The 25420-nt window shown below is 41.7% G+C and overlaps 1 protein-coding gene across 2 annotated transcripts in view; it reads left to right on the forward strand.

The window, feature by feature from the left end:
• The window catches only part of NIPA2 (NIPA magnesium transporter 2), a 276819-nt gene that overhangs the window by 56324 nt on the left and 195075 nt on the right, over positions 1 to 25420 (forward strand). The window contains exons 3-4 of one of the 2 annotated variants that reach the window (XM_044072060.1): positions 22272 to 22328; positions 24365 to 24433. In XM_044072060.1, coding sequence (XP_043927995.1) covers positions 22272 to 22328; positions 24365 to 24433 — 126 coding nt within the window. The remainder of the gene's footprint in view (positions 1 to 22271; positions 22329 to 24364; positions 24434 to 25420) is intronic. The other variant, XM_044072061.1, reaches the window with a different exon arrangement.

Raw genomic sequence — 25420 nt, forward strand, 5'->3', positions numbered from 1 at the left:
TCTCTTGGATAGAGATTCAGTTTGTGGTTTCTTTGTGACAGAGGTTGTGATGAAAGGGGATAAGTTTAAATCCGGGAATAAGTTTTTTCTGCCCTCTTTTTTTTCTTTCCAAGATTTCTAAGGGATTATCTAACTCCTCATCCAGTATTGGCTTAATTGCAAAGGTGTTCCAAAAATAATTCAGGAAACCCCAGACCCAAGGACAGTCCAACTAGTCAGTTTGATTATTAAAGAGATTTTGTTACCTCTTCTCACTGAGGCAGACACTTTTTCTCTTGCAGAAGTCTGAACATCCACTTTTCTCTTTGGAAAGATATAGTTTCAGACAAAGGGATTCTAAAGGTCATTTATCAAGGTTGTAGATGGCAGTGAGAGGATATTTCTCCTTGCTAGCGGGTTATTCCTCATCCTTCTGACCAGAAACTTTATTTCCACCTGTGTTTTGTTGCATGCTGTTCCAGGGAATGCTAGAACCATTTTCTCCTTCTCAAGTTGAGAGAGTTTTTTATTCAAGAATGTTTAGTGCCAAAGAAAAAAGATGCTTGAAGACCAATTCTGAATCTTTCTTCTGAGACTTGTGAAATGATGTAATTTAGAAGTTGGGCACTGCTTGTTATCTCTCTTACCTCATTCAGGTTTCCCGGTGACACTACATTTAAAATATGCTTATCACATTCTTTTGAGTTAGTGTGTGTGTGGATCACTTTATCAGTTCTCTGCTTTACCCTTTGGACTGTCCACTTCATCAAGAGTGTTCACAAAGTGGCCAGCACCAGTTATAGTTGCTTGTAGGCTATAGGGTATCCATTTTCTTATTTCTATATTTAGATGACTTGCTCAGCTTAGTAGAGTCTTTTTCAATGTCACTAATCTCTCACTTGGGTGAAGGATCGCTCACAAGCTGGGGATTCCAATAAAACATTCAAAAGTCCTTTTTGACTTAAACGCAGGTTTGTGTTCCTGGGGTGTCAGATGAACACAAGAGCTTTTCTTCCACAGGAAAAAATTAAATATCTGTATCTGTTTCTAAGGTTTTCCATTCAGACTAAGGTAACTACAAGGGAATACCTCTGGAGTTTGGGTGTCAAGGCATCTGTTTCTCATGATATCCCTGGCAAGGCTCTACAAGATACAATGATATCTGAAGTCTCTCTGGTCCTAGCATCACCATCCCATGTCTTATCAAATCCTAGTGCTGGGGTTTGTAAGAAGAAAAATTGCTCAGTGACAACAGCAAATGGCCCTACATTCAGGTCTCCCCTTAATCCCTCCCTGTTCCAAGTAGTCTATCATCTTTGACACCTCGGAGTTTGCTTGGGGAGCACTTTCAGGAGGGATAATAGTGCAGTGTGTGTGACACCTAGGACAGACACGAGCACATAAATATAAAGGCGATGCTTGCCCTAATTAAGCCACTTAATTGTCCTGAATCATCTGTGGTCCTCAGAACCTCTTCAAGTTGTTTTAGACTCTACCATAGTCGTGACGCCTCTGCAAGTAGGAGGATCTAGGTCTTAACCCCTTTGCAGACTAGCCATGTTAGTTTAGGATATAGCTTCACAGCAGAATCTCTCTCTGGTGTCTCTCATTTCATCAGAGCAATATTGTGTGGCAGACAAGCTGGGGTCGTCGTAGATTTAGTCCATCTGTGAGGAGTTCCTCTAGCAGACCTGTTTGCCTCTTCTCTAAATACTCAGCTGACAAGATTCTTCTCCAGGACTCCTTGCAGGAAGACCTGGAAGACAGATGCTTTTTCTTTTCCTTTGACAGTGTTTATATTTGTTTTTCCTTTCTTTCCACTGATATCAGGGTACTTTCTGAAGGTCAGAAGGAGTCCCCCAAAGTCATCCTTCTTGCACTGTAGACCTCACATTTGCACCTTTTATAACCTCCTAAGTAGTTTTTTTTTCTTTATTGCTACCTGATATCGTAACTTATCTGACTTCTTTTCCTTCACAGTTCTATACTACATTCTGTCTCCGGTCTCTGTACTTACTCCACTCACTATCATCATCATTTTCCTCCTTGAATCCATATAATAAATAATCAACTGTCATAATCCCTCTACAACACCTTGGACAGTGTTTACTTCCTCTACAATAGATTGGTACTTCTACCTAACTCACAACCTCGCAACACTCTAAACAAAACCTGTATTATCTGTTGTGTATAAATGCTTTGCCATTATTATGTATTATAACTGTTTGTTTTCTATAATATGCATTCATTTGAACTTTCAATTGCTGTACTTCATACTAGTCGTGTTTATGTTTATGTTTTTGTTTTGTTTTGTAGCTGTTAGAGCTTTTCTCACAAGGCCTGCAGTGAAAATGGGCATCTGCCCAGTCGGGCTATCCCAGTAAACAAATATCAATTAATAAATAAATAAAATCATTGTATTGACTTCCTTTTGGCCCAGGCAGCAGTGGCTTTCCCTTCTTTTGGAAATGGCTAGGGACAATTACCACAAGCTTTCAAAGAAAATTGATCTATTTGCACAGTATCAGGGGCATTTGATATATCCCGACCCCAGTCATCTTCAACTGACTACCTGGATGACAACATCTTAACTTCCTGTAGGCATCTGTTTACTGAGGATGTGAAAGCCTGCTACTAGAAAGTAATTATTAGCAAATGGAGGAAAGGTTTTCTAGTTGGTGCCAACAACAGAACCAGCACGCATTCAGGCTATTTGTTCCCCGATTTGACAAAATTTATGTATGTTCTTTTCCTATGATCGTTCTTACTCCTCCATCAAAGTTCATTTAATATCCATTTCAGCATGTCTGTGCATGGATTCTCCTCTTTCAAGGCTTTTTCATGTTAAAAGTTTATTGAAAAGGGTTTTACTTAAAAGGCCTCAAAGAAAGCCAGTGCCACCTTCTTGGGATCTTAATTTTGTGTTGGAGAAGTGAATACTTGCTGTGTTTGAACCAGTTAATCTGTCTGATTTGAGGTTCTTACCGTGGAAAACAGTTGTACTGATGGTTCTAACCTGTGCAAGAAGTGTACCTGAGCTGCAAGCTATTATGGTGATTCAACCCCTTCTCATTTTCCACAGAGGCAGGGTTTCTTTCAGAAGTAATGTCTTTTATGCCTAAAATGGTGTCTGAGTTTACTTTAAGCAAAACTATCCATTTACCCATTTTCTTTATTGATCTTAAAAATGGAGAGAGGATAATCCATACCTTGGATGGCCACTGACAACTCTGGTAATATATTGACTGAACTGAATCTTTCAGATCTTTGGATCTGTTCTTTTCTTGTAAAGGTAAGAAAGCACAACCTGTCAGTACAGACTATTTCCAAATGGTTGTCTAAGGCTATTACCTTTTGCTATACTCGTCACCACCACAACATTTTTCCAAGCTGAGTCAAGGCCCAGTCTGCCAGGGCTTTGGCTTCATCTGTGGCTTTTTGGAAGGGGGGTTTTATTCTAGAAGCTGCAACTTGGTCCTTTGTACATACTTTCACAAAGCACTATAAGCTTGATTCCTTCTCTGTGTCAAGATCAGGCTTTGCAAGGACCATTTTCCTGGGGTTCCGGAAATCCTCTTCTTCCACCTCCCAAATGTAGCAAGCTAGGGTAGTCTACCGATGCAGCTAATGCTACTGCAGCAGTGATCAATGTAGTGCAGTTGTGTAAGTAAACTTAACATATTAGTAGATGTTTGAGCACTGCTGCAGTAGCCGCCGCCTCCCTCCCTCTTATTTTTTGGTGTGTTTATGCCATGGTGTGGTTATTTTTTTTTTTTTTGTTCTTCCGAGCATTGTCCTTTTATGGCTCAGCTTCCCTCTCTCATGTTAGCAGGAAAGCTCTGAAGGGCTTGCAATGCTGACCAAAAGACAAGTTTGGGTGCCAATCACTTCAGAGCTTTATTGCTACCAAAGAGCAATTCCTCTTAAGGCTTTGAGGATTGGCTGCCTGCTTGTGCTGTTTCTTTGCTGGGCAGGTAAGTTCCCTTTGGGAGGAATAACTATTGTTCTTTATTCATACTTTTGCTTTCAGAAAAGTTATTTTAAAGTTAGGAGTTTGTGCTTTTAACGGACTGTCACAAAATTGTATTGTACTTTTAATCAAGAGCAGTTTTTTCCCTCTCTTTCTCTGGTTGGTGGGAAAGCTCTGAAGGACTTGCTGCCCTAACCTTATTTTTAATAAACTCTGCTCGAGCTGCCTAACAGTTTGGGTGCATGGAAGGTGCCCTGATAGATCCTTGGCAGGATATAACCCTTATAGCGAAGGCTACTGCAGCAGTAATCTTCCAAACATCTACAGTTATGGCAAGCTTACTTACAGAACTGTATTTTCTTTCTGGTATAACTTCCCCCGCTTGGACCAACCCTTAAATCTCAAAGTCTTCCAAGGTGCCCCTGTCTTGCAATCTGACAAACCTCATCTAGGTGTCCACTCCCTACTCCTAAATGCTTTGCTGATGCTCATCGTGCATACAGCTGCAGTAATCACAGATGGGTTCTCTGCCATCAAGCGGGTCCTCGGTTGGCCGAATTCCAAAGTCTAGGTCCGGCGTCGGTTGCTGTCGCTTTCTTTCCTGACGTCAGTGCGACAGGGGTATACAAGACACAGCCGACGCCATTTTCTTCAGTCTTTTTTGCCGCGTGGTGCCCGAAGCAGAAGCAGTTCGCAAGTGCCGGTCGGCCAGCTCCTGAAATTACGAAAATTTGGAAACCGAAGTCTTCTTTAAAGCTAAGTACCCCGTTGGGGAAACTTTTCTTGCCTCAGACCGATGTCAGACAAAGTTAACAATTGTATTTCTTGTGGGAAGCAAATACCGCAGAAGGATTTCCATTCCCTCTGCATACCTTGTTTAGGCCCAGACCACGACGTCTCGGGCTGTCGCTTTTGCGCTACTTTCAATAAACGCACTATTAAGCGTCGGGCGGAGTTCGCCCAGCACTTTTTTGGTAAAGCTTTTGATTATAAACTGTCATCGGAGACTCTACTACCGTTTTGTCCAAAAAATGCAAGGACAAAGACAGACACGTGAGGTCCGCGGTCTCCACCGACACCATGCCAAAAATGGCTACACGTGGTCCGGTTCTCAGCGAGGTGCCTACGCAGCCCCTGACTACCGACGACACTTCTTTGGCGGTGTCTTCTGTAACCGAGACCGCAGGTGCCTCGGCCCATACCCAGACTACAACTGCCAAAGCCACTGTGAGTGTTGAGCCTCCTAATGTGGACAGGTCCACTTCCACCCATGGTGTCTTTAGACCCTCATCTTCCTTTTCCATAAAGGCCTTTACTAAGTCCAAATCAGCCATGCATCCCAAGAGGCCTGTTGCACAGGGCCCATCTCCAGGCCCCATGCCTAAAAAGCAGATGCTAAAAATGGCTGAGGTTTTAATTACTCTTATCAGGGGTTCCCAACCCCCTCCGGACAAGAGAACCAGAGTGGTGGAAGATTCTCCCTCTTCTGACCAGGGCTCCATTATTTCAGAACATTCTGATGAAGAGGAACACTCGTACTCCCCTTTTGAAGATTCTGATGTGGAGCAGTCCATTCCTTCTGTGTCTTCCCCCAGAGGATTTTTCTTTTGGGGAAACCTTGCATACCTTGAGGGAACACTTCCATTGGGAAGGCCAAGACTTTTCTGATTCCAAGAAAAAAGACTTAGGGAATTTCTTTTGCTACCTCAGCACAGACCTCTGGCGATACCTCCTGTCTTGGACATAATTGATAATGTTTACTCGGAGGCTTGCCTTAATCCGAATTCCCTGCCTCCTGCCCCAGTCAAGCCTGATAGGTCCTACAGAGTTCCTAACTCTCACCGATTTCTTTACAAAAGCCATAATGCTGACCCTGAAACCATTTCTCAAGGCCCCAAGGGAATGAAGGCCTCTACTGCTAAGAATCCACTACCTTCCGAAAGAGTCTAGATCCTTAGAAAGGAGGGGAAAAAAGGTATATACCTCGGCCACCCTAGCCATGAGGGCCTTAAATTGTCAGTTCCATATGCTTAAATATCAGCAGTTTCTGTTATCACAATTAAGAAATAAAATGTCACAACCTGAACAACCAGATTTGAAGGAGTTGTAGGATATGATGCATAGTGCAGAACAAGTGGGTAAACACACCTTACAATGTGGCTATGATGCTCTAGAGGCCTCAAGTGTAGAGCTGCTGTTACAGGATCAGTCATTCGTAGACATGCCTGGCTTAGGGAACAAACCTTGCCTGATCATGTTAAAGCTAAACTACTAGATGCTCCTTTACAAAAGGATGTACTATTTGGTACTAATGCTGAGGAGATACTACGGAAAATGGAAGAAAAAGCTAAATCTATGCAAACTGTCAAAGCTTTTCTACAGGTTCAACCACCACGTTTTAGCAGAAATTGGCCTACAAAAAACTGGTCCTTTCCAGCCACGGACGAGCCCCAAAGAGGTAGATACAGGCGCACAAGGGGCAGAGGACAATCTCGAGGATCATATAGAGGCAGACAATGGCAAACTCCAGCACCAAGAGGTGGCGAGGACAGTGCACAACAATACAGGAAACAAACCCAATGACTTCCCCTTTTCATGCCAAGCAAGTCTCAGCTGGCAGCACCCTTGGGAGGAAAGCTGGCATTATTTACAAGAAATTGGCGTATTATCACAACAGACAAATGGATCCTGGACATTATAAACAGAGGCTACAGATTTCATTTTCACACACTTCCAAAAATGAGAGGTATGCCGAACCTGCCACACAATCAAAGGGCAGAGGCTCAAATACAAATTTCAAAGCTCATGGACATGAAAGCTATTCAAGAGGTACCTACTCATGAACAAGGTCAAGGTTTTTATTTCAGACTATTTCTGGTACCAAGGAAAGGAACCGACTGGAGACCCATTTTGGACTTATCCATCCTAAACACATTTCTACTCGTACCAAAATTCAAGATGGTCACACTACAGCAGCTTCTTCCCATGATGGGCAAGGAGTTTTGGCTGGTAACATTGGACCTCAAGGAGGCATACCTGCATGTCCCAATCAGACAAAGCTGCAGAAGATACCTCAGATTTCTTGCAGGTTCAATCCACTATCAATTCTCTGCATTGGCCTTTGGCTTATCTACTGCGCCCAGAGTATTCATGAAATGCCTGGCATCAGTAATTGCCTACTGCAGACTTCAAGGGATACTAATGTACCCTTATTTGGACGACTGCCTGATCCAAGCGGATAGCAAACACATACTTCTGGAACATCTGGCTTATGTAACACTGTTATTGAATTCTCTGGGATACACAGTCAACAAAGAGAAATCCAGGCTAACACCATCTCAGAAAATAACTTTCCTGGGTGCCAACTTGGACACAAACACCCAGATGGCCTATCTTATGCCAGAAAAACAGGGGCAACTAACTCAGTACTTCAAAATACTAGCAAATTGTACCAGGCTCACTGCAAGGAAAATCCTGCAGGCTCTGGGCTTCATGGCATCTTGCATTCTTTTAATCCCATGTGCAAAGTTGCATATGAGGAAACTTCAATGGTACCTAAAAAACCTATGGTCTCAACACAGCCACAGTTTGGAAACAATAATACCAATAATCCCATGTTTGCAAAAGGAATTTCTATGGTGGGCCCAAGCATGCCAAACAAACACAGGTCTTCCATTCTGCAAGCCTCAAGCAAATCAAGTCATCACAACAGGCGCCTCAGACTACGCCTGGGGGCACACATGACAGACAGGTGCATTCAGGGCAAATGGTCCCAAAAGGAAAAGCACCTTCACATCAATCAAAAAGAAATGCTAGCAGTGATAAATGCAATTACAGCTTTCAAGGACCTCCTGCATCCAGGGCAATTATTGATAAGAACAGACAACACCACAGTAATGTGGTACATAAACAAACGAGGAACACATTCATACCCCCTGTGCAGGCTAGCCATGTCACTTTGGAACTTGGCTCTGGAATGGCAAATCGAACTTCAAGCACAGTACCTGCCAGGATTGGAAAACACGCTGGCAGACAATCTAAGCAGAAATATGACAGACCCACACGAATGGAAGTTGCATCCTCAAGTGTTTACAAAGATAATCCAAGCGTGGGGAAGGCCAGACATATATCTCTCCGCCTCCCACAGGAATCCTCAATTGACAAAGTTCTGCTAAAGGACCTTCCATCCAAAGGCCTGGAGAGTGGGCGCCCTTTCTTTCAGTTGGGCAGCATGGACAGTTTACGCCTTCCCACCTTTGCCTCTTCTGCCCAAGGTGCTCTTGAAAGCAAGAGCAGACAGACCGAAGATGATACTGATTGCTCCAGACTGGCCAAGACAACACTGGTACCCACTGCTGAGGAGCCTAACACATACTCCTCCCTGGACCCTACCTCTAATGCCTCTTCTACTGACTCAGCACAGCTACAAAACTCTTCAGTCAGCTGAAAACACTCAATCTGGCTGAATGGAAAATTCCTTAACACCACAACAGACCCTACTCTCCAAAGAGGTGCAGGATGTCATTTTGGAGGCCAGAAGGCCATCTACTAGAAAGGCTTACTCCACGAAATGGAAACGGTTTTGTGCTTGGAATGAGAAAAAAGGCCAGGATCCCAGAAAACTGAATTTGTCTCGGATATTATTTTATTTTATTTTTTATTTTACATTTATTTATTTTACATTTGTTGACCGGGCTAGTCTAGCTGGATACATGTCCATTTTCAGTAGAGGCCCGAGGAGTTAAGCTCCAGAGTTTAAGAAGAAGTACATTTACTATATTACAAGAAAGTAAGGAAAAACAATATGCAAAGAGTACACACAAAAATGAGCCAAAAAAAATTACAAGCAAGGTTATACAGTTAACAATATAAAAGATTAACAATATAACTTTTTTTTTTTTTAAGTAGTTTGAAGGGGAGGTTAAAAGGGAGAGTGTGAAAGATAAGAGGGGGGTTAGGGTTATAGGATGAAGGGATTTGTCTGATGGCATAGAGTGTTAGTCGGGATTAGTGCAGGGGCACATCCATTGAGATTTGAGGTGGAGTTTAATTTTCTTTTTGAAGAGAGATTTCAAGGGAATAGTGGTAAGTTCAGAGGGGAGCAGATTCCAATGTTTTCCAACAGTGTTGGAAAAGAGGGAATCGCCAGCTTTGTTGTTTGATTTGTCAATATTTACAAGAAATTTGTGTGCAGATCTTAGGTATTTTAGGTTATGGTAGGGGTGGATAAGGGTAGATAGTATAGGTGGTTTGTCAGGTTGATGCAGAATTTGATGGGCAATGGTTAATTGATTGATTTAAGCTGGTGCTGAAATTTAAGCCAGCCTAGTAGTTTTAGATTGATACAATGGTGGATTTTGAATGGGTTGCCTGTAGCAAATCTTGCTATATTGTGGTAAGAGTTCTTTAATTTAAGAAGATTTTTTTTTTGATAGGTTTGTTAATATGGGGGAGGCATAGAGGAGGGGAGAGATAAGGTGGGTTTGAGCAATAGTAATTCTAGAGTCTGGAGTGAGGAAAGGTTTGATTCGGTAGAGAGAGCCTATTTTTTGTTAGTATTTTTCAAGGTGTTTATATGTGTATCAAAGTTAAGGTTGTTATCTATGGTAATTCCTAATAGTTTAGTCGTGAGGTCTTGAGATATAGGTGTGCCATTTTTAGATGATATTGTAAAGTCTATATGAGGAGATTTACTGGAGGGTGTAAAGAGGAGGAGTTTATTTTTGGGGTTAAGTAGGAGACAGCGTTGGGAAAACCATTCTTCAATGGAGTTAAATGTGTGTTGTGTAAGGGAGTGAAAATTAGGTACTGTTGTGGCTGAGCAAATGAGTGTGGAATCATCTGCGTATTGAATGCATGTAGCTTGTGGAACTGTTTGGTGGAGGTCATTGATAAACAAAGAAAACGGAAGGGGACCTAATATAGACCCTTGGGGAACACCAATGGTAACAGGAAGCTGCGAAGATAGGGTGGTTTTCCAGAGACCTGCCTGGTGTCTGTCATTTAAGTAGGATTTGAACCAGTTAATGGGTTGGGTTTCTAGTGACCTAGATTGGAAGATATTTATGAGTGTTTGGTGGTTAACCATGTCAAAAGCTTTTGAGAGGTCTAGGAAGAGAGCTGAGGAAAGTGTGTTGTGGTTACGATTTTTGTTGATGGTGTCTGTAAAGGAGAGGAGGGCAGTGGTGGTACTATGGGAAGGTCTGAAGCCATGCTGGGTATTAGAAAGTAAGTTGTATTTGAGAAGATGGTTCAGCAGTTGCTTGTGTATACATCTTTCCATGATTTTTGATAAGGGAGAGAGCAGGGCTATAGGGCGGTAGTTTGAAAATTCAGTAGAATTTCCACCCTTGTGAAGTGGGATGATGTGAGATATTTTCCAAAGTTTTGGGACATATCCCTCTGTGATGGTTCTGTTTACGAGTATGGAAATTGGGTAGGCTATGGAACTGGCTGCTAATTGCAAGTATTCTGCGGGTAGTAAGTCAGCAGAGGGGGTACAAGGTTTGAGTTTTTTGATAAAGGAGAGTATGTAGGTTGTGGGGACAGGTTGGAAGAGAAAAGGGGGAGGTGGCTTTAAGTCATATTTAGATATAACTGTCATTTGTAGAGAGTTGACTAGCTAGAATATGAATTATGTCTGTAAAGGAGTTAGTCGTTGGCAATTTGGTTGTGGTTCATTGTGTCAGAGCCTTGTGGGTTGGGTGTGGTAGGTTTACTAGGCTGTAGTAGCTCATTTATATTGGCCCAGAATTTTTGTGGGCAATTTTTGCAAGTTTGCTGAGATTTTAGGTAATAGTTTTTTTTATCGGTCATTATGGCTTTTTTGGTCTCATTTCTTAGTAGTTTGTAGTGTTTGGTAGTCTGCCGTATTTTTTGTAGAGCGGGATTTGTTCCAGATCTTATTTTTGAGTTGGATTTTTTGCTTTGTTTCTATTGAGAGCCATGGGGCGGATTTGGTTTTAATTCTAATAGATCGAGTGGGAGCGTGATGGTTAAGTATGGTTAGGAAGTTTGCATTAAAGTAGTCTACAGCTTCATCTAGGGGAAGGTATTTCAAGGGTGACCAGTTACAAGCATATAGTTCATTTTTAAAGAGTTCCAAATTAAAGTTTTTTTTTGGTTCTGAGTGCTCTAGTTATGCTTTGGGTTAGGGGGGTTAGTTTTGAGCCTGATGATGTAGGTAAGTAAGTGATCACTTATATCTTCAGGGATGGTTCCTGTTTCATAAATATGGGGCTGATTGTTGGTGAGTATCCAATCTAGGATGCTTTCTTTATTGTTGGCTTTATTTGTTCTAGTGGTGGAGGTGATAGTTTGGGTAAACCCATAAAGATTAATGTGGCTAGTAGGGTGTTTGTTACAGCAAGATTGCCAATCAGTGTTTAGGTTGCCTAAGATGAATGTTTCTTGGGGTAAGTTTAGGGATAGCCAGCATAGGATGCTTTCGATGGTGGAAATGTTATTTCCAGGGGGGATATAGATGCATATGATAAAGATAGATTTGACTGAGTTTAGTTTCAGTTTGGTGATAAGAATTTCTGCATTAGAGTCCTGAGGGGGTTTTTGTTGGAAAGTGGTTATTTGAAGGCTAGATTTAAATAGGATGGCTACTCCACCTCCTTTTTTAGCAGCCCTGTCTAGGCGCAGGATGTTATAGCCAGGAGGGGTGATTTCAGTGTCTTTTGTAGAGGGTTTCAGTTGGGCAGATTATGTCGAAGGAGTAGTGTTCTAAGAGAGCATGGACTTGTGTTATTTTGTTGTTAATACTACGTATGTTGAGGTTTGCTATTGAGAGTGAGTTGTGCTTATTTGGTAGAGGACTAGTACTTGGGATTTGATTAAAGTTCTGATTATTAGTGGAGCTAATAGGACCTGGGTTTGGGTGAATATCTCCATCTTTAAGGGGACAGAGAAGGGTTTGATAAGAAAGGTTTGTATATTTGCTTTGGGGCAGAGGTAGTCTTTTAGGATTTTGTTGGGTATATTTTAAGTGGGTAATTCTATGTTATTTTGGTAAAATGTAGTTAGGTGTAGAAGTGATGTTGATATGTTGGTTATGGAATGTAGGAAGTGCTGCAGTAGTATGTTTAGAGGGTTTGGGAAAGTTTGTTAGTAGAGGGTATTCGTAGGAGGTAAGAAGAAGTGATATTGTTAAAGGTGGAAGTATTGATAGTAAGAGTAAGGTATGTGTTATGGCTATGGTGGGGTGCTTATACATTGTAGTATTGATTATTATGTTGTAGATTATTGTATAAGTGTAGTGATGTAATGCAGGATAAGGTGAAAGGAAGAAGTGGACTGAGAATGTTATGAAGAGTAGAAAGGCTGAAGGTGTGAAGTTACTATTGAATATAAGCCAAGGGGTGAGGCTGTTTAGTTGAGAGAAAATAAACAAGAGGAGGGAAAGGAGTGGATTGGTTACAGGTGGTCTGATTCAATTGGATGAGAGGTAAGGGGTGTGGCTAAACTGCTAGGAGAAATTGAGGGAAAAGATTGGTTAAAGGTGATAAGATACTATTGGCAGAAAAGGTAGGGGGTGTGGTTAGTTAGGTATAAATGTAGAGGTTGTAGGGGTGGGCGGGATTTGGGGTTAGGGGAGCGGAGTGAGCCCTACCCTACCTTACAGTATCTAGCTGAGCTGTTGAACAGAGGACTTTCATTTTCCTCCATCCAAATTCATGCCTCAGCCATTTCTGCAGAATACAACACTGATCCACCCTTATTCTCTCACCCACTCTTAAGACAGTTCCTCAGAGGGGCTAAGAATATAAGACCTCCAAGGAAACAACCAATACCAGCCTGGGATCTTAATTTCATTCTAGAAAAATTAACATTGCCTCCCTTTGAACCAGCTGCCTCAACAGATTTGCAATATTTGTCCTGGAAAACAGCTTTCCTTCTGGCCATTACCTCAGCTCGTAGGGTTTCGGAACTACAAGCCCTCATGGCTGTGCAGCCCTTTCTCATCTTCCATCAGGACAGGGTTTCCCTACGTACCAACCCGTCATTTATGCCTTAGGTAGTATCCAGGGTAGCCTTAAATCAGGCCATACACATACCTACCTTTTACCCCAATCCTCAAAACAAAGGGGAAAGGCTGCTACATTCCTTAGACATCTATAGACAGCTATGTTACTATTTGGACAGAACAAAGCCTTTCAGGAAATCAGAACAACTCTTTGTGTCCTATGCTGTAGGAGCTCAAGGGAAGCCAATTTCCAAACAGACAATTTCAAAATGGATAGGCCACTGCATACGGTTTTGTTACTCCTTTCATGGCAAATCTGTTCCTACAAGCATCAGATCCCACTTCACAAGGGCCACAGCTACCTCTGCAGCCTTCCTCAGAGGAGTCCCTACCAAAGATATTTTGGAGGCAGCCGCTTGGAGTTCTGTGCATACCTTCACAAAACACTGCCACCTGCCTTTTGTACTCCAAAACTAGATCAGGCTTTGCCACTGCTGTGTTGCAGGGCATTCTGGCTCCTCCCAGTTCCACCTAGTGCCTACCACCCTGTACGTAGCTTTGGGATTCTACCCATCTGTGATTCATGCAGCTGTATGCACGATGAACATAGTACAGTTTTGTACCTACCATAAATGTAGATGTTCGAGTGCTAATACAGCTGCAGTACAGGTTTCCCTCCCTCCTTCCCCTCTTGGTAAAGGCCTAGTGGCTAACACCTCCTCATACAACCTGATTGGGTTATCCTTCTATGGTGTATTTGCTTGCAACTACTGATTTTTTATTATATTGCATTGCATGATTTTATATATATATATATATATATATATATATATATATATATATATATATATATTTATATAATTTATGTATTGCCTTCCTTCTGGGGGCACCTGACATCTGGGGCAAGAAAGACTGAAGAAAATGGCGTCGGCTGTGTCTTGTATACCCCTGTCGCACTGACGTCAGGAAAGAAAGCGACAGCAACCAACGCCGGACCTAGACTTTGGAATTCGGCCGACCGAGGACCCGCCTGACGGTAGAGAACCCATCTGTGATTACTGCAGCTGTTTTGGCACTTGAACATCTATATTTATGGTAGGTACAAAACTGTACTTTCCCCTTCCAGTGATCACCAGGGACCCATCATTCCCAGATTAGGTGGCCAAAAATCCTATCTTCTCTCCTGACACTTGGCACAAGAAGTACTTGTAATAGCAGCTGGGCAAGATTTTCTGTTTTAGGTATGGAGTCTGACATTGAGCCTTTCATGGCTCTGGTTCCAGGTATCCTCTATGATCTTTATGGTATTTTTGATTTTGGTCTTAGTTATTCCATTTTAAAGTTCGTTTATGTGCCATGTCAAACATTCGCAAAGGAACTAGTTTCCCTGAAAGTTTGCATGGCTCTTTTACCAATGTTCCTTTTCATCTTGGGCCTCCTCTGAAAGGCCCTGTGCCTCTGTGGGATTTGTATTTTGCCTTCAAAAGTCTAACAAAACCCCTATTTGAACCTGCTTCTTCCTAGACCAAAACATGCTTTTTTGAAAAGCCTTATGTCCTGTATTGTTCCCTCAGTCAATCTTGACAGTGGATCCGAGGTTCAGACCTCTTACTCAGATGCTTTTCCAACAGTTGAACTTTCCTGGTCTTCCACAATACATTGTGGTCCAACTTCCCTCGTATCTCGTTTATCTCTCTTAGCACCAGGCATAACCCTTCAGTGCTCATTTAAATAAGATGGGTAAGTGATTTTTTTTCTTTAACTACATGTGTCTTTTCATTGCTGCCACAAGCTTTTACTAATTTAATACCCCGTTCTTTTGTGTACTAGAATGGTAATGTATTCAGCTTACAGCTTATCCCACCTCTTTCATCTATGGCCTAGCCAAGTGTGTTTAATAAATCATCACTGTCATCAGCATCATCATCATCACCATCATCATAGTAGTCATCTGACAGGAAAACTTTCTATTTTCTTCTTGCTAACTTAATCCTTTCAGTTTGGGTTCCTTATTTCACTATTATAGAGCTATCTTCACGTATTGCATAGTATTGCTCTTTCTTTCCAAGGCCTACCTACTTGGAAAAAAAACTCTAAACTGTTCTAAGAGCTTCTATCTTTGATGGCCTTCAGTATATCGCTATTGAGGAAGCTTTAAGATCCAAAAAGGATGCCAAATGTGGTCACAAAATCCCATCTCAGGATTTGCATTTATAGTGTCATTTTCCTGGGGCCAGAGCATTTAGACACCCAGTGTGACATTTCCCAGTTCTTCAAACCACAATTCCACTTTGGTTGGATTAATTAATATTAAAAGGCCATCTCCCTGCTACCATGGGAGAATTGGCTGTTGAAGCTGTCTCTCAGCTTTCAAAAAGCATTGTGAAATCCCTACCCAAAATTGTGGACAAAAAAAACAGAATAAAGTTAAAGAAAAAGAGGATTATAGAGAGGAGGTGTTTTTGACAGTCCTCTATCTTCTATGTCAAAGATACAAGGACTATCAGAGCACGTTCCAGCATCATCTTGGAGCATACCGGAGCTGTTAATTTCTTGGCACTCTGTGTCAATAGTTGTCTATACCAACACTATCATAATCTGACTGATCCCCAGAAGAGCAAACCTCATGGACTAGCTGATCCTCAGAGGGGTCTTTCAAAGTTAATGGGCTCCAGAGCCCCTTCTGTGTCTTCACGAAGGTCCGCCAAGAGTGTGGTTGATTTTGATTTGAGACTGAATGATGAGAGCCTTTGTTGAAAGGTCAAACAAACATGGGAGTCATTCCACCCCCACCCCTTCTGTGGATATGGCTGGGTATCTCACTTCACTTGCTTTTGCTTCTTCTCTGGCACCCATATCTGTGATGGTGGCTTAGGAGCCAAAGCCAATTTTGGTCCTTCTCTCTTGATTTCAGTAGTGCCAGGTACTTCAACACAGATAGTACTTCCAGTGTACTGTACTCAAACCTTCACTGTTGAGCATGTCTCTTAAGGTGAATGCATGACACCAGTGTCTGTGGCCTACCTCTGCTCTTACCTGTTTGGATCCGTTTGTGACTCCAGTCCCTTCAGTGTTTTATATGTTGACTCTGATCAGTATCTGACTCAACTCTTCAGGGATGCAGCCATTGTAGCTATCTGCTTTGTCCCCCTGAAACGTTGGGATGGCTTTGATACTGCCGCCTTTGCTGCCTTCATTGTCAGTTTTATCAGTCTAGATGTTTGAGAGGATTTTGGTTTGCCATCTTACATGGGAGAGGGATGCCCCTTTTTGTTTTTGCTTCATGTTCACATTCAAATGTATCTGAAGGTTTTAGCCCTCCTCTTCAGGCCCTAGACAGCCTATTTCTGAGCGCCTCCAACCCTTCCTTCCTCTTTGGAAGACTTCACCATCCCCGAATTGCACAAGAATGTATCAGTGTAAGAGGAAACACTTAGATTATTCCCATACAGGACACAGACCTTGATGAAGGGAAAAGGGCACCCCTAAGTAGTCCCTGTAGACTCTGCTTTTGGGGAATTTGTGGAAATAATGAGACGAGGGGGAACTGGCTGACCAACATCCTTTCCCCCCATGAGGAAATGTTTAATGAGGCCTTTAGAGCTGGCCCCTCTTAATTCCTTGGTAGTCTGTCCCGCTAGCTGTCTTGACCTGATGGCGGAGAGGGCATGGCAAGACCTTGATGTGTTGGAACCGAGACCTTCCAAGGGACCTCTGCTACCATTTTTGGTAGTTTGCTTCAACTACAGCGTTATCTGTCAGAAGAGAGCTCTGTGATCCTTTCTACAAATAAGGAATGTAAGCTGATGGACCGATTCGAAAGTTGGTCTTACACCTAAGAAACTTTTTCCCCTGAGAGTGCTGAACTACATTTCTCATAAGACACCACTCCAAAGGGATTTAGCGAAACAGGCTCTGCATTCCCTTTGGAGACCCCTCACATTTGGACAGAAGGAAGCAAATGGAGTCCCATTTTTCCACTATGTTGTCCATCACCAACCTGTCCCTGATGCTACTATCCGGTGCAGCCAGTGGGGCAGCGAGAGCAGCTGGCACACAGACATTACCATGCATTGTCATGTCTTGCTGAGACACTGATTTGCTTTTTAATGCCCCTACGACTATCACTGGTCTGAAAGTGAAGGAAACCTTATCGAAGAGCTAACAAGGGGAAAGTCTTATCTACCATTGAAATCATTTTCACAACCCCTTAGCAATCCTACTCTAGGAATCTGAAAGGTTACAATAGACACTGGTTTAAAAAAAATTCCAGCATTCTTCCTATCACTTCTGGTTTGTACAGGAACCCTTGTAGAATGGGGGGGCCTTTAATGGAAGCATGTCATCAGTACTAGCAGCTGTGCCAGTGAGCCACTATTCATTTCCATATAATAAGCATGAAGGTCATACCACCCTTTTGAATAAGAAAAATCTTCGTAAAGGACTTGGTGTGCATAAGATATTGTGTGTGCATGTATTTCATCCTGAGACATCAGCAAGACAAAGTGCTATGAGGTGTACACAACTAAAGTGAAAAGTTCTCCTTCCCACCAGAGAGTTGTTTGGAATTTTTTATGAGGAGCAGGGATTGAATATACTCCAGCATTACATAATCTCTCAGATACTCTCATTTGGGCCAGCGAAGTGTTTATATCCATTTAACTTCATGAAATTTATGTACAGTATGGAAAACCAAGTAAAGTTTCATCTGCCTTATCAGCCTTTTTAAACAAATATTTCACTCAAAATGAATAAAGTGTTACCAGACATGTTTTGAACTTTGACTCATAAGCAAAATTGTGGGGAGGTTCTCAGAATTGCATATAAGCTGCTTTTTTTAAATATTTCACAGGTCTTTGAAATCTACCGAATTTTATAGAGAGGAGTTTAGCACAAGGAAAGTATTGTTTCAGAAGCTTACATTTGGCATTAATCCAAAGTGTTTTGTGAAAACATTCACAAACATAGTTTCCAGAGACAACTTAGGAAGCCAGTGATTCACAGCACTCTTCTGGAAATTGCATTCAGAAAAAAATTGTCTCCTTTGTTATGACAAAGCTGTGTTATGCAGGCACTGAATTGTGGCACCTCTATGAACAGTCTGAAAATTGCATCAGTTTGACAGGTTCCATCATAATCATTTTAGGGTGTAACAAATTAAAGTAAGATAGACTGATTCTGCTGCATTAGTGTAACAGTGTCAAGGTGTAATTGTATATGCATGCACACAGGTGTCTGTATACGGATTCACTTCAGAATCTTGACATTCCGAAACATCGAATGTCCTGTGGTTGAGACAATATGATCGATGTTTCGGAATATCGAAATTCCGAAACAAATCCAAAAAAAAAAAGTTTCTGCAGGGGGGCAAGCCCCCCACACCCCCCTACTTAAATATACCAACTCCGAGATCGCACTACAGTGAGGAAAAGGGAAATCTCCCGTTCCACGCTGTATGCAGATCTCTATTCAGAATTTTGACATTCTAAAACTTCAATCATATGGTCTCGACCATATTTATTTTTTATTTTACATTTGTTGACTGGGATAGTCTGACTGGATGCATGTCCATTTTCAGCGGAAGCCCGGGGAGAAAAGCTCCAAGGGTAAGCAGATACAGCATTACATAATACCAGCATTACATATTACAAACAGACTATTTACAGAGATTACATAAGTAAGCAAGTTAAACAAGTTCCACAGGTTACAGTTAATCCTGAGCACAAGTTAGGATTAAATTACATAGTAAACTGGTTAACAGATTTTTACAGTGGTGGTGCTACGGTAGCACTGTCGCCTCATAGTGAGGCGCTGTCCAGTTCGATTCTCAGCTCGAGCGTCTTCTGCGTGGAGATGTGTGAATGGGTGTACCTTTGTTGAAGGCTGTACGTCAGGCCTGTCAAGCCGGTACGTAAAAATCAACTGCCAATCATTAGCGGACCGGAGTTCCGCTGTGGCGACCCCTAATCGGGAAAAGCCGAAAGACGCAAACAAACTAGAGAAAGTTAGCCAGGCTTGATACATTGACATAACCAGTTAAGTGACAAATGTTGTTTGAGTCTAGTTTTAAATTGACCTAAGGTGGAAAGTAAGGTAATATCAGCTGGAAGAGAGTTCCAGGATCTACTTAGAGTTTGCAAAGAGAGAATCACCAGCTGTGTTATTAATTTTGCTAGGCTGAATTAGTAGTTTGTTAGAGGATTGAAGCGGTCTAGGATTGTTAACTTTACCACAAGACAAACAATTAACCTTTTCAATATTTTCTGACATCGGCTGAGGCAAGAAAAATGTTCCCCAACGGGGTACTTAGCTTTTTGATGGCTTCGGTAACTGAAAACACAGGAGCTGACCGACCGGCACTTGCAAGCTGCTTCTGCTTCGGGCACCGCGCGGCAAGAAAGACTGAAGAAGATGGCGTCGGCGGATGCCTTTATACCCCAGCCGCTCTGACGTTGGGGAGGAGGCGACATCAGCCGACGCCGGACCCAGACTTTGGAATCCGGCCGACCGAAGGGCTGCCGGAGGCAGGACAACCCATATGTCAGGACTGCAGTTGCATTCTTGAAGGACATCTAGACCTGCCTGGAGCTCAAGAATACCGTGCTGGCGAAGCCGCGGCAAATGAAATCTGGGGATTGGAAGGAGGTTGCAGTGTAGTATGGGTAAAAAGGGAGGAGCTCGGATCTTTAGATTGGCAAGCTATCAGCTCGGCTTCGTATCAGATCCGAAACCCACAGGTTGATGATCAAATGAAGTTAACTACTTCAAATTAAAAGTTTTTAAATTTTTATTACTGGCAGAAGGGGCCCTGTAACAGTATACTGTTACTCCAAAAAGTAAGATAAACACCTATAAAGTTTAGTAATGGATTAAGCAAGGTAATTACACCAGAATTTATAACTGAAACTAGTTCAGAATCAGTTATTCTGAAAAGGTCAGCGCTGTAGCTAGCTATCCTGGTGCCCTATGTTATTCACTGATGTGGCACTCACCTCAATTTCATGTTGAGGAAAAGAGGACACTAAATGCAGCTGAAAACCAAAAAAATGGTAAAAGATTTTTTAAACTGTAGCAAACTGCTAAGTACAGGTCAAATATGACAAGGAGCACTGAGTTCCTCATCACTGACAGAAGATGCAGTAATGGCATTCACTTCTGAATGACTAATGCGCAACCCACACAGGGACCAGACTGAATGCAAATGCAGAATCGGCATGCCAATTGCACCACGTTGACACATTGCTCCCAGGTGGCCCTTTACTTTATTCCCACCCTCTGGAAAACCTTGAGTATTTTGTTTTCAGGTTTTTACACGTAAAAACATTAATATGAGTTGTGTACCTTGCAGCTTATTTGCAGGTAAGCAATGAACTAGGATGTATGCCCACTGTACTGACAAAACATAGCAGACACATGGAGAGCTGTAAATTGCACCTTAACAGACTCATATGAAAAGGCTCACATCTGGCTACTAGCCAAATGCACTCAAAAAGAGAGAGAGAAGCATCATCACGTTTATCATTTGCCCTTTTAACACCACTCCAAGGCTGAGCACTGCTGGTACTATGGCAGCAAAAGGCCTGATCCAAAAATGCATTTGTGACAGTAACTGCAGCTTTAAACATGCACCAGTATCAGGCTTTTATTCTGGTTATGCTACTGTTTGACAAAATACATTGCATTATGTTCTATCACAGGCTGAAGCACCTCTGTCCTTGGTCTTACCACACATGTTTGTATCCGAGTTGGCAAATCAGTGCAATCAGATAAGACAAATTATATTACAGTATGCCTTAGCCTACCACATGCATAGCTTATCATTCTTAATTGCCTTCTGGTGGAAACTAAGCTCTGTGTGTTTGGAGGGAGGTGGGGGAGGGCAGAGCTGAGAAATGACTCCAGGGAAAAGTTAGGTACAGAGTTGCAACCCTTTGTTAGACTGTGGGCAGTAAACATAAGCAATATGCATGCTACAGTAACAAGCCTTTGCAGGGCTGACACTAACAAAGCATGGGCAGCATGCATCATAACCAGCAGAGAATAAGGCTATGTTCTTCCTATACCTAAAAATGGATCAGGGAGGGGAAGCATGGGCTGCTACAATCAAAACAGTTCCTACATCACTGTATTATCTCCTTTGTGGACACTGCTTGTAGGTCATAAAGCTTGAGGAAAGCTCCAAGAGATTATTTTAGCTCTCATATAGGAAGTATATACTATAGAAAATAGACCACAAAAGCAAATTAAACTTCCAAGAATTCCTACGATTCCCTACAAGTGGGCTAAGTAATACACATAACTAGACAACCTGGTTTGTTCCACTTATTTAGCTAGTAGGTCGTCTTGAAAATAAAGATATTGGAAAGATTATGAACTAACTAGTAGTTAAAAAAAAAAAAAAAATCTGTCCACTTTAAACTCACAAAATTACTTACCTTACCTTTTGTAGTGTAACTGTAGTCAGTGTGTACTCCGAAATAAAATAAATCCTCTCTCCGCGATCTCGCTCCTTCCTTCAGCTTTACCAGAACTATTAAAAAACGACCGAACGGGGTTTTCGCGCATGCGCATACCAGCGGAATGACGCTGGTATGAAAAAACGAAAGTTGGCGCATGCGCAGAACAGCAAAAGTACGCGAACGTGTAAACACACGGAAAAAAAGTTAAATTAAAATTAAATTTAAATTTAAGGGTCGCGGGCCGCATGGAAGAGCTCTGAGGGCCGGGCCGCGGGTTGGACACTCCTGTTATAGGGGGTGATAAAACCGGATTATAGAGGATTTTATAGGCCATAATCAGTTGGTTATACTGGATTAGGCTGGTTAGTTCAAGCCACCCAAACTGATTTAGATTGATGCAATGATGTGTCCTAAAAGGCAGCCCAGTGGCAAACCTGGCAATGTGGTTGTAGCAAATTGAGAGTTTAAGGACAGTCTTGTTTAAATTCAAGAGTAGATGGGATGCATGCAGAAGGGTTGAAAGAAGGTGAGAGCGAGCTATGGCAATTTTAGCTGGAGGGGTTAGGAAGGCTTTTATTCTGTAAAGTGACCCTAGTTTTTTATTGATGGTTTTGATAGTTTGGTTAACATGTAGGTCAAATTTTAGATTATTGTCCATGATGACACCTAATAGTTTTGTGGAGGGGTCAAGGATTTAGGATTTTGATATTCTGAAGGGAACCCCTGTATGCATGTGTTTTATACAAATCTATAATTTTTTTCCGTTTTTGTCTATAGAATTTTTCTTTAACTTGAAATTTATTAATGTAATTAACAAAAGAAGACTGTGTCTGTCAGGTGGTAAGAAAGATGTGCATCTCTTAACGCCTTTTTCGTTTTTTTTTTTCCTTAGGTCAAGGAGGCCATGCATATCTTAAGGAATGGCTCTGGTGGGCTGGACTGTTGTCAAGTAAGTACCAAGAGCTGTTTTTGTTGTTTTCTTTTTCTTCTCCTGTGTATTTAAGTGATAAGCAACAATTAAGCTTTCTGAAAAAGAATGCTGTATTCATAGAGGCAAGAAATCTTGTGTGTTATAATTACAAAATGACAAAGATCACCAATGGTTCTGGTAAATCTGCCTCACATCCAGGAACCATGTGTGTCACAAAAAGTGAGGCACAGGGCAAACCAGTACAAAAACACAAAGATGCGAGGAGATGGTTATCCCCAATGTTAAGGTAGAGGACTAATTTCACTTCTTTATTTGTGGAAAATGAAAACTTAAAACATTAGTGTTAACCAACAATATTAAACGGTCAAAAAATTTAGATTTTTAAATCCCCTTCCGTGAAAGTACTGAAGAAACCAACTTGAAAAGGCTTAGTCACCAGAATAACTACTTCAGTTTATGGTAAGCACTTTCATCCACCAACTGGACTTCGTCAGACCAACTATTCAGAAATGGCTTTAACCCATGGAAAACTAATGTATACTTAAAAAGCGCAAAGGATCATAAGTCACGATTAACAACCTCAAACATAGTAATGAGCCCAGCGTAATGAAACTTAAATCCTTTTTTTTTACAGTCCAAATTAAAGCAAGAAACAGCATATCAATAAAACAATTCCCAGGATTTAATAAACTCCATGCAGGCACCATGTAGAGCCTACACACTCTATCCGTGTACACTGCCATGGCTCCCCCTCAGCAGCGTGCCATTCATATTAATGATGGCGTGCTGCTGGGAGATGTGTAGAGCCTACCCGTGGTTGTGGATTCCTGGTCAGATGTTATGTACAGGGTGTGGCTCCCTGTAATGCACCCTGCCACTGTTGAAATGCTGTGATTTATGTTAAATGTTTAATTGTACAACTTATATGGTTTTATTTTTTTATATTTCTGCGTGTTTGCATGGCGTGGAGCGCATCAATGCCAAGTCTCGCTTACATATAGACAGACAGCTGACACCTGCTACACATCTAAAAATAGAAAACTTATGTAATCAATTATCATAATTGATTATTTTATTTTTCTGTTGTAATTTTTATAATTGCCGTTTGTGTTGTGCGGAGTGCTGCAGAACCGAGCACTGCTTACACATACATTGCCGACACCTGCCAGACATCTAAAAATGGAAACTGAATGTAATTTAATTTATTTATTGGTATGTTTACTTATGTTTGCTTGTCGTGGTGCTCAGCAGCTGTAACAGGGAGCCTAGTAGTACATATGAAGGTATACTAGCTTTCATAATATCCAAGTAGCAAAATGGGTAGAGTTACGGCCTTATGTGTAGTAGATCCTGGGTTTGAGTCCTTAGCAGGCAGAACATGTTTGTAATTTATTGTACAATTTTGTTTAATTTAATAACAAAATTGTGAAATATGGCACTGCTGCGCTCTGCTCAACCATGCTAAGCACTGCTTGAACGTGCTAACTGCTGCCAATGTTTACGTGGTGCTAAAGTGTCCCTAAAACCATGGTTGTGCGAGTCTTCACACTGCTCATTTTTGCTTAGCTGGTTTGTGCACCGCTAAGTGACATGGCGTTTTTTTGAATGTTGCTCAATGACATGCAAGGGTGGGAAAACAGCCTATATTAAGCACAATAGGCAGGAATTCTGCACCATTCATTGGAGTTCAGTTGACTGATATGGCAGGTGGTGCTGGTGAAGGTGCCCGCTTTCGGGTGCAGAATTGAGGTATTCAGGGGTACAGGGTCATGGTTGGGCTCCTGGAAAAAAGAACCAGAGTCTAGGCTGCTGGAGGGCAGTTTCCAGGGCTTGGAGTGTAAAGCGGAGGCCTGGGACAGATTGGTCAGGGAACTCACCAGTGTTACTGGTATCCCCCCGGTGAAGAAAGAGAGGGGTACCTTGGACATCTGGGTCCAAAAAGCTAGAGCAGGGAATGCCCTACAAATATGTAAGTATTTTTTTCTCTGTTTTACCAATATGCAAGCTGAATGTCTGCAAAACTGTTGTGTAATGGTGTGCTTCTCTCCCAACAGCTGCAGCTGAGAGGGCTTGCAATGTCAAGTCCCATTCTAGGCGTCTGGCCAGGTTGCGTAGCGAGTGTGGTAAGTACAGATGTATTATGCAACCTGTAGTGCAATAAGCAAGAAAGATAAAGCATTTACTGCAGTAAAGTATGCAAAAGAAAAATTGTAGTGCAGTAAATGGGCACGTACAGCTGTAGTGCAATAAACAATGCCAATAACAGTAAGCAAAATGGTGTACAGCAGAATTGTGTTGTCATATCCATTGCAGTAGAGCTGTATGTATTGATTGTCTGTGGTAAGGTTGTCATATCCATTGCAGTAGAGCTGTATGTATTGATTGTCTATGGTAAGGTTGCTGCAGTCAAGTGTAACACTGTATTAGCTGTGGAATGCAAAACTAATGGCCTGCAAACTGTATTGCTTAACTCATAGTACTGTCCAAGGCTGTCTCCAGGTCAGTATCGGTCACATAATGCTCTCTGTTCTTCCTTCTTCAGGTAATAAGGTTCATGGGTGAGGTAGCCCACTCCATGGCAGATATTTTGTGTGGACTTCACAGATATTTCAAAGCAATACCAATAAAAAGTGTTCACCAGCATTGTTGATTGTAAAATAAAGCTGTATTAATATATGCAGTACAGTTGTATTCCATGCATGTGTGTTGTACAGTCACTGCAGTCAATTATAACACTACAATAGTTGTAGAATGCAAGAACACTACAATAGTTGTAGAATGCAAGAACAATGTCCTATAACTTGTATTGCTAAGCTCATAATATGGTTCCAGGTTATCTCAATGCCAGTATCAGTCACTCAGTAGTCAGCAGTGACGAAATAGTCAAGTCTGTTTAATGCCTTATACACAGTACTTTTTCCCACATGTAGTCCTGCGTTCAAATTCAGTGGCGTGTAGTACTAAATGTTCATTATCTGTCACATGATGTTCACATTTTTTCTCTCCCCAGGAACAAAAGGTATGTGGGTGAGGTAGCCCATATTTTGAGCAGATATTGTGTTTAGATTTCACAGAATTTTAAACTCGATAGCAAGAAATTGTTCACCAGC

This window comes from Protopterus annectens, chromosome 5.part0, assembly GCF_019279795.1.
Source record: "Protopterus annectens isolate FY-2018-M chromosome 5.part0, PAN1.0, whole genome shotgun sequence".
In the NCBI taxonomy this organism is placed as follows: Eukaryota; Metazoa; Chordata; order Ceratodontiformes; family Protopteridae; genus Protopterus; species Protopterus annectens.